At 40.3% G+C, this 19464-nt stretch overlaps 1 protein-coding gene across 1 annotated transcript in view; it reads right to left on the bottom strand.

The window, feature by feature from the left end:
* Positions 1 to 18896, bottom strand: part of LOC142498164 (uncharacterized) — a 40210-nt gene extending 21314 nt beyond the window's left edge. Inside the window, exons 1-4 of the mRNA XM_075606673.1 lie at positions 18055 to 18896; positions 14619 to 14726; positions 6324 to 6382; positions 5569 to 6217 (exon numbers count right to left, since the gene is read on the bottom strand). Coding sequence (XP_075462788.1) covers positions 5569 to 6217; positions 6324 to 6382; positions 14619 to 14726; positions 18055 to 18896 — 1658 coding nt within the window. The remainder of the gene's footprint in view (positions 1 to 5568; positions 6218 to 6323; positions 6383 to 14618; positions 14727 to 18054) is intronic.
* Between the last annotated feature and the right edge of the window lie 568 nt (positions 18897 to 19464).

The following is a 19464-nucleotide window of genomic DNA, read 5'->3' as shown; positions in this document are numbered from 1 at the left end:
AATTCCGGCGTTTCAGGAAGCTCTTGACTCATGACATCATCCACTCCAATCCGACTCCATCCACCCTGAAGTACAGCCTCATGTACAAAAATCTTCTTTCTTTCAACTTCTTTCTTCTTCTTCTAACTTCATCTGTCATTATTTTCTTATTTTCTGTAATTTTCTATCGTCTTTATTTCAATCCAAAACCCCATGGTAAATCCAAAATGGATGTTGCCTTGTCAAGATCTTCAGCTAAACTGAGACATAAGGCCTTATAGAGGGCCTGTGAAGTCACATCTTAGTCACAGATTTTACAGCTCCAATCCGATTGAACGCTGTATCATGAGACAGTCTTTTTTTTTTATATGGATGTGACGTCATCTCCAAGGGACGTCACATCCTTAAAACCACATGGCTATAACACATGGTATGACAGCCAATGGGATTGAAGACCATGTTCCATGAGTAAAAAGGATGTGACATCATCCCTTAAAGTGATTATCATGGGAGACCAGGCAGTTTACACCTTTTTACCAGGATCATACATTGAGCAAAACAGTATAGTGAAATAAATTGTAGTTTATTCGCTTAAATAGGCATGCACACAATTAAACACAAAGTATAGATGAAAAGACACACTTACTGGGGGTCTGGGGTAGAAAACTAGACTTTCCTAGGCGCAGGGAACTCTAAATAAGAGTTTTACCCAAACTCTTAGCCCAAAATCCTCTGGTTCCCAAATCGGCGTGAAGTTCCACACGCCTCTGCTCCCCTTTCTTTTGAGAACTTGAACTTGTTCTTGACTGGGTGTTGGTTCCAAACTCCTGGAACTAAAATCGGCTTGCAACCCCAGCCACGACTGCTGCATTCGATTTTTAGAACTTGGCCGCAAAAAGTGGGACTTAGAAACTTTTCCGGGCAGACTTTTCGGAAGCCGATGCCTTGCTATTCGCACAAGAACACTTTTGAAAAACCCGCCTGTCTTCTACCGCCGGAAATCTCCAATCTCATTGGCTGAGACATTTCTTATAGTATTTGGAGATTGATTCACAAAATACTACAGCCAATCACAGCGTGGGAACTTTCTCAGTAGCCAATCAGAGCGAAACCGGTATGGAAAGCCGTGTCTGCGGGAAATCTGAGATTGCCAAGGGACATGCGCAAGTTTGCCACCTCCATCCCTGGCTATCTCACGCTACCCGCTGGGCCAGGCTCCTCCAAGTCTGGCAGAACAAATGGTCCCAGGTCCCAGGACGTGGGTGCTTGAGCCTTTCCCTGTTACCCAAATGGCTTTCACACCTCTGGCGTCCTCTGGCTACTTTCAACTCCGATGTCCAGCAGACTTACTGGCACCAACTTGGTAGCCCTGGCAGCCTGTGTGAACAACAGTACATTTCAATGTATTAATAAAAATAGACTTTAATACATCCCCAAGCCCTGGGTAATAGAATAAAATGTGTACTTTTATTTCTACTAGCTGTTATTCCCCACACACTATATAAGGGACATAGATGGACTCTGAGAGTCCCCCACAACCTTATCTACGGTTGGGGCTGCCCACAAACCTAATACTAGTTCTGGGCTACCTGGGCACAAACTGGGGTACCCCCTTAACCTAGGGATCCTTAAAACCGCTAAGGTAATGAAGGGGTTAACTCCATCCGCAACCCCCCTAAAGACCTAAACACCCACCAAGGGCCAAATACCACCTACACCCACCCCCGCTACCGACAGTAAAAATGGCACCGGTAGTTAACCCCTGTATTGCCGTAGCGGTTAGCCGCTTAAGGTAATGGAGTTGCTTGTAAATGCATTTTTCATGCATCAAATTATTGCCGGGGGCCTCCGGTGCAGATATTATTGTGTATCAGCTCCGGAGACCCCAGGCATCAATCCGATGCAGGAAAAATGCATTTTCTTTTCTAAGTCCCTCTCTCGCCGCCGCCTTAGAAGCTTCTCACCAGCTTCACACCAACGTTTTCTGGTGAGAGGAATTTGGGAGGAAATTGCCATTCTAGAGCCGTGACTAGCCTCAATAAGCTCATCGAGGCTACTAGAATTGCACAAGTTTCAAAACCTGCCGATAAGTGGCTTATCATGGCTCACTTGGTGATGTGTTTTGGACGACAGCAAAAAATGGCGATTCAGCCCACTTATCGAGGCTTTCTGAATCGCTGTAGGCATTTTTGGCCGATAACAGCTAAAAAGCCTTGATAAGTGGGTTATGAGGGTGGGTTATGAGGGCTACTACCATAGGCCCCTATATCAGAAGCACAATGTAGACATTCAGCTGATGTTAACTAAATTGATGTCCCTGTATTAAGTCAAAAAATACCAGATACGGTACAGGATGTTTATGTTCAATATGTTATTATTATTTATTATTATTCAGGAAATGAGAAATAGTTTTTCATTTGTAGCTCGTAAACGTGTTAAACTGGTGTAATCTGGAAAGCTGTCAGGGAATCTACAGTAATCTGAAACTATATATAGATTTCTATAAAGTTTGAGTTCAAAGTGTGTGTTCAAAATGTCTTCCTTCTGCTGAAACGCGCGCCCGAGGACGAGAGCGCCGCTGTCTGATGGTATACTCGATATGCGCTGATCCAGCGACTCCCACTCCTGAACGAGACGTTGTTTAATGAATGAGATTTTTCAGTCCTCGTAGTGACCGCCCTGAAGCCGGACACGTTTTATGGGAGCGTTTTGGACCGTAATTCCTGCTCTGTCTCCAGCACTTTATAAAGTGCTTATCTTCTTCACAAAACACTATTTTGTAACTAAGCGTTTGATGAGGTCATCACGCGTCACCAATTCCGAATAATATTTATTAGATTATCGAATAATTCCTAAGGGTAATAATCTACTGGGGCAGGCCTATAATTGTTTACATTTTGATGAAAATGCATCAAATTTTTCATCAAATTCATCTGTTTTTTCTGCCAGATATGATGAAAAATAAAAGGGGTTCCTTTTTTTCTCTCGAAGCATTGTAAATACAGACAAGGGATCTCCTACAGTAAGGAAAAGATGGTAACTGGATATACAACAAACTGCTCTAAAGCAGCGTATATATATAATACAAAAACATATATAGCCACTCAATGTAAATGTACATACATCTTTATTTAGCCCAACATTTCGGTTACCGACAGGAAAGGTTTATTCAGAACCGAAACATTGGGCTACATAAAGATTTGTGTACATTTACATCGAGTGCCAATATAGTTTTTTGTGTTACATATATGTAGCCCCCTTTCCCCGTAACTAAGGGAACTAAGCGTGCTGTCTTTGTGGCTCACAGAAGGCCTAAGCCTCCGCTGTTGAGAGCCTGGGTTGAACTCGTCTATCCAGATACAGCGCCTTCACCTGGGGGGGATCCTAGCGCTTCAGGATAACCCCTCACAGGAACCAATACAGTCAGTGAGTAAGAATACACACACTGATATAACTAACTTATATTTACTGACACACATATAACTCATAACACTAAACACAGTGCCCAACACAATAACCACAATACAATGACCCACACAATGTTCACACCCCGGTGAGACCCCCCAAAGTGCTGAGGTGCCCTTGGCCCCTAACCACATGGTGTCCACAGAGCCAAGCCCACCCAAAGTGTGTGGAGCAGTGCTACCCTCTGTGTATGGCCGTTGGTGCACGTGGGTACCTTCCTGGTCTCCGTCCAGACCAGCGTATATGGAAGATGATGGGTCCGCAGGCCGAAACGTGATCCCATGATGCAGGGTCTGCTAACTCCTCTCGCTCTGCACCGAAGGTGTCCACCTCTTGAGAGAGCTCCAGTTGGAGGGTGTCCCTTAATGTCTCTTAGTGTGCCTGTGGTCTGGTCCCAGACCGTAGGCCACCGCGTGACGTCTCCTCACCGGTGAACTAATACCACACAGTAATAGGGGTGCATCCCTGCCTGGAGCCTTCCCTAAAATACTGTGCCTGGGGGAGGAACCTAACTGGGACCTGCAGGGGAATTCTGGCCTAGTTCGGGAGCCACTGACAACCGGACACTACCTCAACCCTTGCCGTCTTCTTCCCGACTGGCATGGTCCCTGTCTTTGCGCCAAACCTACTATGGATTTCCCAGCCCTATTAGCTGTAACTCCCTATGTGGTATACAGCGCCTAAGGATCCTAGGACATATAGTCCCTTGCAGAGCGTCCCCTAAGATGGCAGTCGCAACCTTTTTGTACTGCACATGCGCACGCCTCTCATTGCGCATGTGTGAAATTCAAGATGGCGCCCCCCTGCATATCAGGACCGCCGAGGAGCTCCGAAGTACCGGGTCCGCCCTGCAGCTCTGGCAGCACCCGGGCATCTCTGCAGCCACCCCCCTCCCGACCAGGAGGTAAGAGGGGACCTGGCTACATATATATACTGTACTGTATATATTTATATTGTCATTATTTCTTGATTAGAAGTCCACTGCAAAATGTCCTAGTGAGCGGTTTCTTACATAATATCTCAACCCCCTATTTATTGTAAGAATAAGGGTCTCTCTCTTATATGTCATCTCTCTCATGTCTTTGTTTCTCTCCCATGTTTCCCCCAGTACCAAATCTCAAAGTGTCAGTGAAAGTCAGGGGTTTCCTTGCACAATAAAATAATTAGATTATCTTCTGTTAATAATTAATTGCATCCAACTTGTTGCGAATAACAAAACAAAACATAAATAAGGTTAGCCTTCCCTCTAGTGGAGATTTAGTACATTACAATAAAGAATTTAAATAAAAGCTTGGCCAGTGGCAAACTATTCACGATAATAACAGAGGCTAACACAATCCCTTAGTTAGTGGCTTTTAAAATGTAAAGAGCAGTAAGATTTCCTATCATACAGAAGCACTGTACATTGTGACAAAAAATGATGACAAGATTTTTCTTTAAATAGTCAATATTTTATCTAATACATCTGCTCCTACGTATCTGCAGTGTCTCTCACAGTACATATAAAAGACAACAGAACACACATAACATGCAAATACATATATACATATACAGTATAAATATATATACTACTGATATGGTGCACAGATCTGGACATAAACTCTTCCCCTAATAAAGTTTACCAATTTACTGGGAGCCCTAAGCACAAAGTCAAAAAGAACTGCCATTGAGTTCGATATCTCCCACTTCAGAGATATGTGAATGTCAGGAAATTCAGAGGGTTTAATACATTTAAATCTTTCCATCCTCTCGTTAGGGAATCTGCCATCACTTTCTACAAGCTAGATTTGACCCCTCAATGGGTCCCCAATATCATCCTAATCCAATGTGGTCTTTGTATCATTGAGCTGGCTCTGCTCTCCTGGCATACCTGTGGGGTTTAGGATATTCAGCTTCGTTTTCATTAGACTTAGGCATTTTAGGAATGTTCTCTGAACAGAAGTAGAAGAGTAATAAAATATAATAGGATCCAGACTAGCATTAAGGGTGCTCAGTAGTAAAGCGTACACTCTCCACCCTGGGCTCTTGTTCTGTATGTACCCAATGATATGGGAAATGTTATATGGGGCAAAGCATAGGGTAAAATTGCAGAGTGTGGCAACCACCAATCCTACAGCTCTGTACCTTTTCTTCCGCCTGATCTTTGGCATGGACATTAGAACCCTGACAAAATGAACATTGCAGAAGAGTGTTATGAGGAAGGGAACGCAGAATAGAAGCAGGCTCCCGTGCAATCTAAATGGCATTAGAACTTTCAGCTGTTCTTCCGAGAACTTTTCATAACATGTGCTCCCATTGGTTTCATTACTTGGTATATATTTTAAGATAATGAACGAGACACTGCCTTGTAGGCCACTGAAAAGCCAAATGAAAACACAGGCCCATAGAGTGTAGTTCATTTTTCTGTTAACTTTGTACTTGATGGGATAAACTACACCCAGATACCTTTCAACACTCACTGCTGTTAGGAATAAGATGCTGATGTAAATACTGCAGAAATATACATAGACTACAATGGGGCAGAGGAAGAGGGGCATAGGCCAGTGCATTCCAGAGGCAGCTTCCACCATCTTGAAAGGAAGGAAAAAGAGGAGAAGCAGGTCCGAGATGGTTAGGTTGAGAAGCAGAATTCCTACTGGGGATGGCTTCTTCCGAACCTTGACCAGGAACGTATAAAATGCAAGGATGTTGGAGGGGACGCCAGTCACAAAGGTCAGGATATACACAAAGAGAACTAGCGGGGTCTCTATAGTGACATCCATTTCAGACAGCCCTGCGAATATGCAAGAAGACATAAAGAATGTAATTATGCAAATAATGGTATATATCATTCTATAGTAACTGCACATGCTCACAATTACTCTTATAGTAGTACTTACTTTGATATGTGGCTTTGCTTCTGAATGCAGTAGATGGGCCAGCAATACTATGAAAGACTCTAGAAAGGTGAGAAAAAAAAAGAGGAATTCTGGTTCAATAAATCCCAGAAACGGACAATCTCAACTCACATTCAACTCAATGAGAACCTTTGGACAATGGCGCTACATTCGACTGCTTTGGGACTTATTGAATCAGCCCCTAAAAGGAGATCTTGATGAATAAAAGAGACTTTGATAGAAACCACTGAGAAACAGTAACCCAAAGAAGTGTTTGTTTCAAATGACACTATATATTTCTGTTACTGATTCACAAATCATAGACACTGTCAGAAACCTCTGATACGGGAGTAAAGTGACCATCTGGCTCAAAATTGCCAAAGAAAAGACACAAGTCCCGGTTTAATAGCTTTCATTCGTTATATAACAAAGTGCAAATGATTAATTCCCTGCTTCAGCTAAGTGGATGCGCTTCCCCACCGAGTGAACTACATTGTGCGGCTTAAAGTAGAATGAATCTAAACCCTGTAATATTAGCTAAATGACCAAACTCTAATTCAGGAGCGCTCAACTCCCGTCCCCAAGCCTCCCCAACAGGTCAGGTTTTCACGCTATCCCAGCTTCATCACATGGACTGCTTGAGCCACCTGTGCTGAAGAAGGGATATCCTGAAAACCTAACTTGTTGGGGGGGGTGGGGGGGGGGGGGGGGTCTTGAGGACAGGATTTGAGCACGCTTGCTCCAATCAATAATATGCACAATAATGTTGTAAGACAAATAAAACAGAAACAAAGGTTACTTATGAACAAGAAGTAACAGTGCTGAAAAGGTTGGGATGGCCACATATTTCCCAGTCCCTTCACTTTCGCTGCTTTTAGTATCTATGGAATTTCTATTGATGGTTGCAGAGATGGGCACATTTTCCACTGACATTCAAATTTGCTGCGAATGTGGCGTTTCTTCAGAGTCGTGGATATTTGCGGCTTGGTTTTAAAAAGTGAAAAAGAAAAATGTGAAAAAGCGCTAACGTTTAAACACCAATGTGATATATAATAAATAATATCTTTTACATAAAGGTTGGCTGCCTGGTACCTACTGCTAGTACAAACAGATAACAACGTGAAAAAGAAAAAGAAAAAAACCTGGCGCCAAAAGTTCAAATGGAAAGTCCTGTGATCCTCAAGGAATCTGCACACATGCTTGGCAGGCCATGGAACGAGAAAAAGAAAAACAAACACAAATCATAGCGTAACACTGCAGGGTAAAACAGTACTGCAGTGTCTGCATCTAATTCTTCCCATGCACTGCATTGTCTGCTTCTAATTCTTCCCATGCACTGTATTGTCTGCATCTAATTCTTCCCATGCACTGTATTGTCTGCATCTAACCCTTCCCATGCACTGTATTGTCTGCATCTAATCCTTCCCATGCACTGCATTGTCTGCTTCTAATTCTTCCCATGCACTGTATTGTCTGCATCTAATTCTTCCCATGCACTGTATTGTCTGCATCTAACCCTTCCCATGCACTGTATTGTCTGCATCTAATCCTTCCCATGCACTGTATTGTCTGCATCTAATTCTTCCCATGCACTGTATTATCTGCATCTCATTCTTCCCATGCACTGTATTGTCTGCATCTCATTCTTCCCATGCACTGTATTGTCTGCATCTAATCCTTCCCATGCACTGTATTGTCTGCTTCTAATTCTTCCCATGCACTGCATTGTCTGCTTCTAATTCTTCCCATGCACTGTATTGTCTGCATCTAATTCTTCCCATGCACTGTATTGTCTGCATCTAACCCTTCCCATGCACTGTATTGTCTGCATCTAATCCTTCCCATGCACTGTATTGTCTGCATCTAATTCTTCCCATGCACTGTATTGTCTGCATCTAATTCTTCCCATGCACGATATTGTCTGCATCTAATTCTTCCCATGCACTGCATTGTCTGCATCTAATCCTTCCCATGCACTGTATTGTCTGCTTCTAATTCTTCCCATGCACTGTATTGTCTGCATCTCATTCTTCCCATACACTGTATTGTCTGCATCTAATCCTTCCCATGCACTCTATTGTCTGCATCTAATCCTTCCCATGCACTATATTGTCTGCTTCTAATTCTTCCCATGCACTGTATTGTCTGCATCTCATTCTTCCCATGCACTGTATTGTCTGCATCTAATTCTTCCCATGCACTGTATTGTCTGCATCTCATTCTTCCCATGTACTGTATTGTCTGCATCTAATTATTCCCATGCACTGTATTGTCTGCATCTAATTATTCCCATGCACTGCATTGTCTGCTTCTAATTCTTCCTATGCACTGTATTGTCTGCATCTAATCCTTCCCATGCACTCTATTGTCTGCTTCTAATTCTTCCCATGCACTGTATTGTCTGCATCTCATTCTTCCCATGCACTGTATTGTCTACATCTAATCCTTCCCATGCACTGTATTGTCTGCATCTAATTCTTCCCATGCACTGTATTGTCAGCATCTCATTCTTCCCATGCACTGTATTGTCTGCATCTATTTCTTCCCATGCACTGTATTATCTGCATCTAATTCTTCCCATGCACTGTATTATCTCCATCTAATTCTTCCCATGCACTGTATTATCTGCATCTAATTTTTCCCATGCACTGTATTATCTGCATCTAATCCTTCCCATGCACGGTATTGTCTGCATACAATTCTTCCCATGTACAGTACATGGCATGCAATGTTACAGTATTTTGCCTTCGCAGTTCAGTGATGCTATAACCTTTCTTGAGATACCACACACAGATAAAAGTTCAATGTTCGGTTAACTTCCTGTTTTCTAACTGTACGGCGTATCTGTTCTGCTCTGTGTCGGATCTTTCACAAGCTAACCAAACCAACCCACATCTCTTAGCCACTGAGGTTTAAGCCACCGCAGCCCTTGTTCCAATATTTGTGCCAATTAACGCTTTTACTATCTTTCCTTATTGCTTCAAGCGAAGTACTGTATATAAACTCATTCAGCATTTTAACAAGGACTCATTCGGCATTAGTTTTACTGCAAAAGGCTGTTTCCTATTAGGTTGTCTTTCGCTAATCTGCAGTTTGCAATCAATCTAGGTATAATTCATAGAAATTAAAAGTAGTCACAATTTTTTTTTTTTAACAGTTGTTATATATATAGAAAAAGAGCTAATAAAAGACATTTCTCACGAGACAGGGACCTGCGGTACAGTATGTACTAAAATTGATGCATGGAAATCACACATGATATTGTGCTTCTGGACCTTTTTTAGTGCTAACCTTTTTAAGCGTTAAAAAAGTTTGTAGTCAAGTATATTTCCGCACACAGTGGGATGCGCATGGTGCACGGAGGTACATGGTATATTCTTACTAATATTTTATAAGTGCTCCAAAGAATATAGCTGAACCGGCGACAAAGCGTCCGCCAAGTTGAACCTGTCGTAAATCCTAGAAAGTGTGTCTACATGGTTAGCGCAGAATGAGGCTGCTCCTGTAATGTACATTGCAACCACAGATGTTTTTGATGCAGCACAGATGTTGCATTATATACTTTCAAAACATTTTTTTATTTTAACTGTAAAGTTAATCAAATAATGTTACACAAATAATTTATATTTTCTAATAATAGCTATTCATAACACAAATACACAGCATTCTGTTTTAATGTGAATGGTATCGGCAGGTATGGGACATGATGAACAGTAATGTGTCAAACGTCATCTGGAAAACAACGAGTGGCTCAGTGAGTGAAAGAGTGGCTCAGTGAGTAACGACACTGACTGGCACTGAGTTTGAAGTAGGTTCAATTTCTGGTGTCGGCTCCTTGGGCATGTCACTTTATGTCCCTGTGCCTCAGGCACCAAAAACATAGATTGTAAGCTCCATGGGGCAGGGACGTGTGCCTGCAAAAGTCTCTGTAAGACTAGCAGCGCTATACAAGAACAAACTATTATTATAACAAACCATACAATATGTATGAAACTTTCAGACACACATTTTCTGAAGGTTTGTACTACTTTGTAGCACTAATATTTTGACAATATTTTTTTTACAAAATGATCTTAGTGCATATTATCTATAATAATAATAATAATAATAATAATAATAATAATTATTATTATTATTATTATTATTATTATTATTATTATCTTAGTGCATAGTATCTATAGCAGGGATGGCCAACTCCAGTCCTCAATGGCCATTCAGGTTTAGATGATATCCCTGTTTCAGCAGAGGTGTCTTATACAGTGATTGAGTCACCTGTGCTGAAGCAGGAATATCTCTAATACCTTGCATGTTAGTGGCCCTTGAGCACTGCAGTTGCCCATCCCTGCTCTATCAGAGCCTTGGTATCAGTCTCTTGAAAAGAAGAACAATGTCTCAAATAATGAGGCTAAGAATCAAGTGCCTCCTTTTCAGTAATTAACCTGCAGTACAACACATTCATTGAAGAAATACAAGTCTTAGTGGGCTATTTACCATTGTCTTCCAGCTGCAAACGGGTGCAATATACTGCACTAGTACACAGGGAAATGCTGTTTAATTAATCTGGTGCTGAAACTAAACAGTGAGACAGTGAAGTATATGAGTCCATAAAGGTTTAACATACGTGAGAAAAACTCCACGCCCCATCCTGGTGTGCCGCTGTGGAACAGATTATGAGAAATGTTACAGCTAGAGTTTTGTTTTTGGTACTGTCAGCTTCTCCTTATCCAGTTTGATAAGAGGAGAATAACCAGGGCTGTTTGTGAGACATGATTGTACTTTCAATCACTTTCAGTAATTATCACTGCAGCCTCTGGTACCTCCGATTCAGGTAGTCATAGAAAGACCTGGAAGTGACCTCTACTTCCAAGTGACATGGTCAGAGAGGAGCCACGCTCACTCCCCTGCATTCTGCATTGAGATTCACATAGTGTATTATGCATTTCCATCCAGCAAATACCTACTGTTGTTTGACACGTTGATGTGAGAAGGTAACGGTGGGTTAGTATAAACAATCTGGGGAAAAGATTTCATAGGAAGAGTTTACTTTACTACTGTACATGCTCGAAATATCGAAGGCAATCACACATACAGGTAAATACGGACCAGAAAGGCATTGAACCTGCATATAAAAAGTTGACCATTTGTTAAAGGGAAAATCCATAATATATCGTGCATGTGTTTTTTGTTGTTGTTTTTTTTAATAATAAATCGGTTCTGTAGTGTTAGATAATCCTTACTACTTTATTTTTTATTCAACTCTCCGGGGGTTATGCACTAAGCAGTGATAAGTGGGTTTCTGGGTACTATGCACAAAGCAGTGATAAGTGTTTTTAAGTGAGATAACTGCCTTTATAGCGTGATACTGCCTGCTGTGAGATTCACAAAGCAGTGATAACAGTGCAGTATCGTGCTATAATGGCTACTTAGAAGCACTTATCACTGCTTTGTGAATCTCACAGAAGGCAGTATCGCGCTATAAAGGCATTTATCTCACTTAAAAGACTTACTGCACCGACACACTTTATTCGAGCAAATACCCAGTATGTACCTGGCAGATACCTGGAATGCGCCACTCCTCACCTCTGACAAGCCCCGTTGCATTTGCCTTCCCAGCCTGGGTTCATGCCTGGCTGATGGGCGGCTGATCTGTTAAATGATAATGATTAGGATTTAATAGGCTGCAATGCTTCGCGTGTCTACCAGATGGCATAAATTCATGAATTGTAATGCAGTATATATATATATACTGTGCAGTATTGCAGCCAGCGGGAATAAAATGCTTCAATCCCTGCTTGGAAAATAACTCAATGCACTCGGGCAGAAAACAGTCACAAACCTCAATACACCCGGGTATACCCGAATTCGTGGGACTAGCCAAGCTCGAATAAAGTGTGTCGCCAGTGTATCACTGCTTTGTGAATCTCACAGCAGGCAGTATCACACTATAATGGCTTTTTATCTCACTTAAAAGCACTTATCACTGCTTAGTACATAACCCCCTTAATGCCAATGAGTTTTAATATCCAGAGTATCCTTTGATTTCTATAGCAGGCTTCAGCCCACCTCCCCAACAGTGCAAGATCAACATTTTACTGTTTGTGATAATTTGTTGCCAATGTTCCCAGCAGTCTGAGCTGCAAACAGTAAAAATAGACAATGTTACCTTAGTAATATAAGAATACATTGTAGCTGCTGTCCACTGGAATTGCCTCTTTAATGTGCAGAATATATCCTAGAATATTTACTAAAGTCTGACGACACCTAAAATTGAAAATAATATGTGTTTATGTATTTCTAACAACACTGTAATAGACAGACAGACAGATAGAAAAAAACAGAATAAACCAAATGAAATAACCATACCTTGGATAGCTGCGGGAGATTGTAGAAGTATATAAAGATTCATCCAGTGGGTATTTCTTCGCTCTGATATACAGATCCTTTTATGAAGTATTTGGTCTGCTTCATGGAAATGCTCTCTCAGAGAACAATACACTTTCTGAGCTGTTACCTGGTTTGACATGACCATAAAATACATATTTGAGGCAAGGATTTCAGTTTAATGACATACAGTAGGAAAATGTCCTTTATTTAGACAAAAATACTGATACTGCTAAAAGTATGGTTGATTTTTTTTTTTTTTTTGTGCAGGAAACACTTTGCAATGACAGCGAAGAACTATTTGTCTTTTTATGATTTTTTAATGATTTTTTTTTAATGTCTCTATCATAAAACACAGATCTTGTCGGCTGTGAGGCACCAAAAACCATCATAATTCTTTAACCCCGTCAGTGCAGGGGGGTCTGACTCTGAAGTCGTACTGTACTGCAGGTCTCAGCTAGCACTGAAGGTGTTAATAAGGCTGCATATTGTACATTTCTTATTATCTCCTTTATTGCTAATTGGTATTTTAGCCCTTCGGAAAACATGTCTGTGATTCTATCTGTTGACGTTAGTGGTGGATATAAACTGTAGCACAGCAGATCTATCTCAGATTTGAAGCTGCTTTATTTAATCTGCTATATTACATGTAGGGCTCTAATCGCAGTAAAAGCCAGAATCACAGAAATAAATAGGGGTCTTAGTGTGTTGAATCATTCATGGATGTATCGGGTTAACAGGAATAGTTAATTGTTCCGACATTTATTCCTCTCTTAGGTAGAACAAGTCCACCAGGTAGATGAAAGGGCTCCAGGGTAACATCATTGTTCAAATTGATGCTAGTTTTAAGTACTGTACCTAATGGATAGAAGCTCATCGACAATACACTCGAAAGGCTCCAGACCATGTAGCTATGATCTTGGGAAAAGTCACTTGATCACTTTGCTTTCTAAAACTAAAATTAGACTGTCAAGACTGTAATGACCAGATTAGAGTGTCACTATTTCTTTCACAATATTGTACACACATAACATGCATATATACATATTTAGATCGTTTGGTCTGGGTAGGTTATGTCAAAACACGATCCACTCCACCCTTGTATTGATACAGAAGTGAAATTGCTGTTAACAGATAGCCTTATGCTCCTATCTCTTATGTGATGAGGACAGCACAAGTACAGTAGTTTACTGTCATAGCATAAATGCAACAACAATATACTGTATGTACAACTTGTTTTATAACTTGATTGACAGCCAAGAGCTTCACTAAGGAATACATTGATGAATGATACTGATTTGCTTTCTTTCCTCTTCCGCCCAAGCTCATTTCTCGAGTAATCCCACCGGATTTCTTTAAGAGATGTAAATTGTTTTATTTGCAATATTTATAATGATTTATTTAGATTTTTTTTTTTTACACATCAGCCCAAAGCTACACAGCTCTGTGCATGTTGGGACAATACAGAAACATTGAGTGACTGTGAGGAAGACCTTACAATGTAACCAGGAGTGGCCAACTCCAGTTCTCAAAGGCCACCACAAGGTCTCCTTTAAACTTGACCTACTGGTGGCCCTTCAGGACCGAGTTGGCCACTCCTGATCTATATGTACTCCCAAACCTAGGGCAATAAAGGGACTTTGCTCTTAGAGTACATCTAATTCTCAGCCCTGTGAGTCCTAACGCAGATGATAGCTTTTCCATTGCTCCAGCATAACAAATTAACCACAGATCATTAAACAATTGCTCTGTGAGTCATTACCAGCAGGCACATGCATACAATACAGTGTAAAGCCGAGTAGATTAAATTATATAGATCATATGTATGAGCCCCTTACACAGAGGTAGCAGACTGTTTTTATTATAAATTTAATTAGAAAGGAGCCTTTTTGGGGGGGGGGGATTATAAACACTAACCCGACTAGTATTTCCATATCGGTTACTTTGGACACCACAGCAAGAATCCAGATACACAGTATGTTACCATCTTTTATGCAGTTCAAAGTTCCGGTGGCCGTATGTGTCCTGAAGAAAAGCAGATCGGACAATCTTTTACGCAAACTCGCATTCGTATTCACTCGTTTATTCAACGTGTGGGGAGTGCACACAGTCTGCTGTCCCTGAGCACATGGGCATTTTCATGGATCAATAAGAGCGTTCCTTAAAGATGATCTCTCCTTCATGTGTATTGCCACAAATGGAACATTTGTTCGGCGTTACTTCAGCTGCACATGAAGAAGAGAGCTGGTAAAGCAGCAGTCCAGGCTGCCGTTGTTTAATAATTGTATTTCCTCTTTAATACTGTATCTGCATCAATACAATCCACACAATGATAAGTCATTAGCTAAGTTGCTGATCGGTGATCAATCAGCGAACATTCAGCTGGGCGTTTACTAAATAACTGCAGAAGGGTATTGACTCCGTATCTGTGACTTTATAAATGGTTGCTATAGAAACAAAAAATGCTTGTAACATTTTAGTACATTAAAAATGTCATTCAGAGTTGTTTTTTAATAGAAAAAATGCTACAAGTCTTTTCTCATAGAACAGAACTGATTTATTAAAGTTATTGCTTGGTCTGCAGCTTCAAGTGTTACATAATTACATAGTTACATAGTTACATAGTAGATGACGTTGAAAAAAGACATACGCCCATCAAGTTCATCCTATGCCAAATTTAGACAACAGATACTTTATCCTATATCTATACTTACAGTATATTGATCCAGAGGAAGGCAAACAAAAAACCCCAGTGACATATCATCCAATGATATCTCATAAGGGGAAAAATAAATTCCTTCCTGACTCCAAGAATTGACAATCAGATTACTCCCTGAATCAACATTCTATAATCAACATATCTACTGTATGAGTACAATTCTTTATTGGCTCATTAAAAGGTTTCTGAATCTACAATGAATCTACTTGGCTAACAATCTACAGATATCTGTGACCATGTGCAGAAAAAACCTGTTGGACTTAAACACGCCAGTTAACGGAAATTGGTTGAAGAGTCTTAGACAAATCCAGGTAATTGATTTAACTCTTGATGGAAATCTTTTAACGTTATACTGTACATCAGACATGAAGACTGGCTTTTAATCACAGTTAACACAATCATTTTGAGTGTGTTTCTACCTTAGGAGGCTATTTACCTCAGCCTGCCAACCTCCAGCTTCAGAGAACAACCTCGTTCTCTTAAACTCTTTCTATATTTGAAAGCTTCAATCATACACCCCGCCCTATCCCTTCTCCCCTAGATGTCTTTCCTGATACGTTTTATGATATAGACCATACCCAATGTTTGGAGCCCATTTTCGCACCAATTTTAATTCATTTATGTCCATCTGGAGATATAGCCCCCAAAACTGAACACAGTATTATCGGTGAGATTTTAGCAATAATCTATAACAGGGGTAGCCAAATCCAGTCCTCAAGGGCCACCAACATGTCAGGTTTTCATGATACCCCTGCTTCAGCGTAGGTGGTGCAGTCTTTGACTATGGCACTGATTGAGCCACCTGTGCTGAAGCAGGGATATCCTGAAAGCTTGACCTTTTGGTGGGTCTTGAGGACTGGAGTTGGCCACCCCTGAACTATAAGATGCGATTTTAGTTCAGTGTTCCATAGTTTTGCTTCTACAGTTCTAATTTTAATTGCTTTATCATTAGTATTTTCTCTTGAAGTATTACAAGTTTAAATCGCTTCCTTTCTGAGAGAGTGGGGGTCTTGACACTCCTTGGTATTCATAGATATATGGCTATCATGGAAGTTAGACATCAACGGAGAGGACTAGAGCTAGACAATTCAAGCATGTTTTTACAGCAACACCGAGTACTGTAGGGGGCTCACATGCAACATCATTGAGAAATTGGTACACTGAACCTATGCCTGCTATTGTAGGAAAACATTTATATATTGTGAATTATATTAAGGGAATTCCACAAAACATGCCTTTAAAATCAAAAATAGTTATGATGTGCTGAGAAAATCTACGTTTTTGCGTGCATAATTGGTAAATACGTTAAGTATATCATCAACACGATTGCTCGCGTCCGAAGACTATAAATGTTATGGTTCTAGCGTTCAATTCGTATGTGATAGGGTTTACTCCACGTCAAGACCATTTGATCCATCCAAAAATAGCTGACTGCCCTTACTATCAACCGATAGGAGAATGATTACGGAACTCTCAGTTCCGAACATTCTACGGACAATTAGACGGGAAAAAAACGTCGAAAAAATGGAATGGAATTTACAGAACTATTAAATATGTCATATGTTTATTTCTAATAAACTTTATAGAATAAATAGAGATAATTTCAGTGTCATCTAATTATTTCTGATAAGCTATGTAATACCAGGGCATACTGTATGTTTTCCTGGTAAAATATATTATAAATAAATAGATTATAATCTCATAATTTATCAAGTAAATAAAGGGTTCACATCACTTCCAATAAAGAATTAGGCTGAAAGGTCATTTTAAATTCTATACCACAAAGCAACCTTTCCGGGCGTTTACAGATGAAAATTCCCTGCTGAAAGAGGCCCGCAGAGCATCTTTGGCATATATACAATGAGTCCCTAAATCATTGAAAATTGTCATTACACTTCGTCTAACAATTAATATGTAAAGAATACTATGAAAAGTCCTTGCACATGTCTATTCTTAGGACACATTAATACAAATTGTTATATATATATATATATATATATATATATATATATATATATATATATATATGTATACACACACACATATATACAGTGTATATATATATATATATATATATTATTATAATTGCAACTTTTGGCAATTTTCCTAGAACTTAGTAAAAAAGATCCAAGCTCTGATTTCTGTAATATATTCAAAACATGAAAGCACCTATATACTTTTCTCTAGTGGTGCCCTGCTGCTAAAAACAGATACACAACAGAAGGCATGAGAGAAAAGCAAAATACAATCAAATATCGGTGTAACATTTCTGTAGTATAGAAATGCGTAAAGAATATATGACATGTAATTATTACAGTGCACATTGTCAGCTACAGTAAATGCGATTTATTTGTGCTTTTGCATCAAACATCCAAACTACTGTATAGTATATTTAAAAAAATCCAGTTGCAATGGTTAATCCTCAAATCACTGAAAATGTGTCTGATAAAATGATGTGAACATAAAAACAGCACCAGTTCCTCAAAATAAATAAATAGAAATGTGCCCCTCTTGCCACTGTATGGCAGCACGGGAGTGCACGCAAAACATCCTTTCCCTGTGCACATTTTAGACCAGGGTTCTTCACCAAGAGATTTTATCCCAGTACAGTATACTGTACACCTCTTTGCTCACACTATGGCTGAAATAGTTTTTATACCATGTGCCTTTGACTGGTTCGGCTGCTCCTTTGTGAATACAGATGAAAGCTTGCGCTTTGAAATACTGTATTTTAGCTGCAATGACTTCCAGACTTGGTAGAAGCCTTGGTCCACAGATGAAGACATAAAATAGAAGATGAGAGGGTCAAGAAAGGCATTGCAGGTGCTGGGCAAGAGAGCTTCGTTCCGCCATGACACACTCTCATGGGAGATAAACCCCACCACGTGGGAAATGTTATAAGGAGCAAAGCACACAATCAAAACTGTCAAGGTGGTTACTGCGACTCGGATGGCTTTCTTCTTGTGCTTGATATGCATGCAAGATCTCATGAGGATTCGGATGCAGGAAACATAACAGAAGGTGGTGATGGCCAAAGGCAAGAAAAACAAGACAAGGGAGATCTCCAATCGTACCGGCACAATCAAATCCAACTGTTCTGATGTGAAATTTTGATAGCAGACCTTCTTATTGTCAATGGTGGTAAGGAAGAAGGCAAGGCTGCCATTTAGTGTAATTTCCAAGAAGAACACAATTGCCACATGGACAAACACAATTGCCCAGAGACATATACAGACAATGCAGGAGTATTTGGGCTTCTTGTATATCTTGTATTTGATAGGGAAAGCTACACTCAAGTACCGGCCAACACTCACAGCGCTGAGGAAGCAAATACTGGCATATATCGTGCTGAAGTGAAAGAAGCTGTAGAGTGGACACAGGAATGCAGGAAGAGTCCAGCTATTCAGAAAGGTCTCCATGATTTTTATGGGTAAAACCATGATGAACAAGAGGTCGGAGACACAAAGGTTTATCATGTAGATAAGGTTGGGAGTCAGCCGACTTTGAGCTTTCTTGTAGAAAATGTAAAGAATGAAAACATTAGAGGGCAATCCTAAAAAAATGGTCATCACGTAAATGGCCAGTGACACGTTTTCCACAAACATCTTAGAGGCATCCACTACCGTTCAGTCCGCAAGAAGGGAGGCAAACGCATCTTCCATTGGTTTTAATGATAAAAAAATTAAATTGGAAGGAAATTCACAAGAGCCAGTTTAACATTTCCCTCTTCAGTAAAGTATCCAGACATTCGCGCTTCCTTCTCAAAGTTCTTCTTTATACAGAATTCCTTTTCTGCCGCCCTGATTGATTTGATAGAATGTTCGATCACCTTAACTTGCTCTACATAAGATAAAGCAATTGCCACATGCTGAGTTCTGCGTGCAGCTTTAAACTGCACATACAACACTTGGCTTTAAGCCAATCCATCCCTTATTTTGATGTACTAAGTAGAGGGGAAATGGTCCAGAAAGATTGCTGATCTTTGCTAACGATTCCTCGGGCAGGCCCACTTAACATGTCTGCATTAACTACCGGTGTATAAAG

Source organism: Ascaphus truei, chromosome 6 (genome assembly GCF_040206685.1).
Source record: "Ascaphus truei isolate aAscTru1 chromosome 6, aAscTru1.hap1, whole genome shotgun sequence".
Classification (NCBI taxonomy): Eukaryota; Metazoa; Chordata; class Amphibia; order Anura; family Ascaphidae; genus Ascaphus; species Ascaphus truei.
The sequence above is the reverse complement of the archived record's forward strand: the minus strand, read 5'-3'. Positions and strand labels throughout refer to the sequence as shown.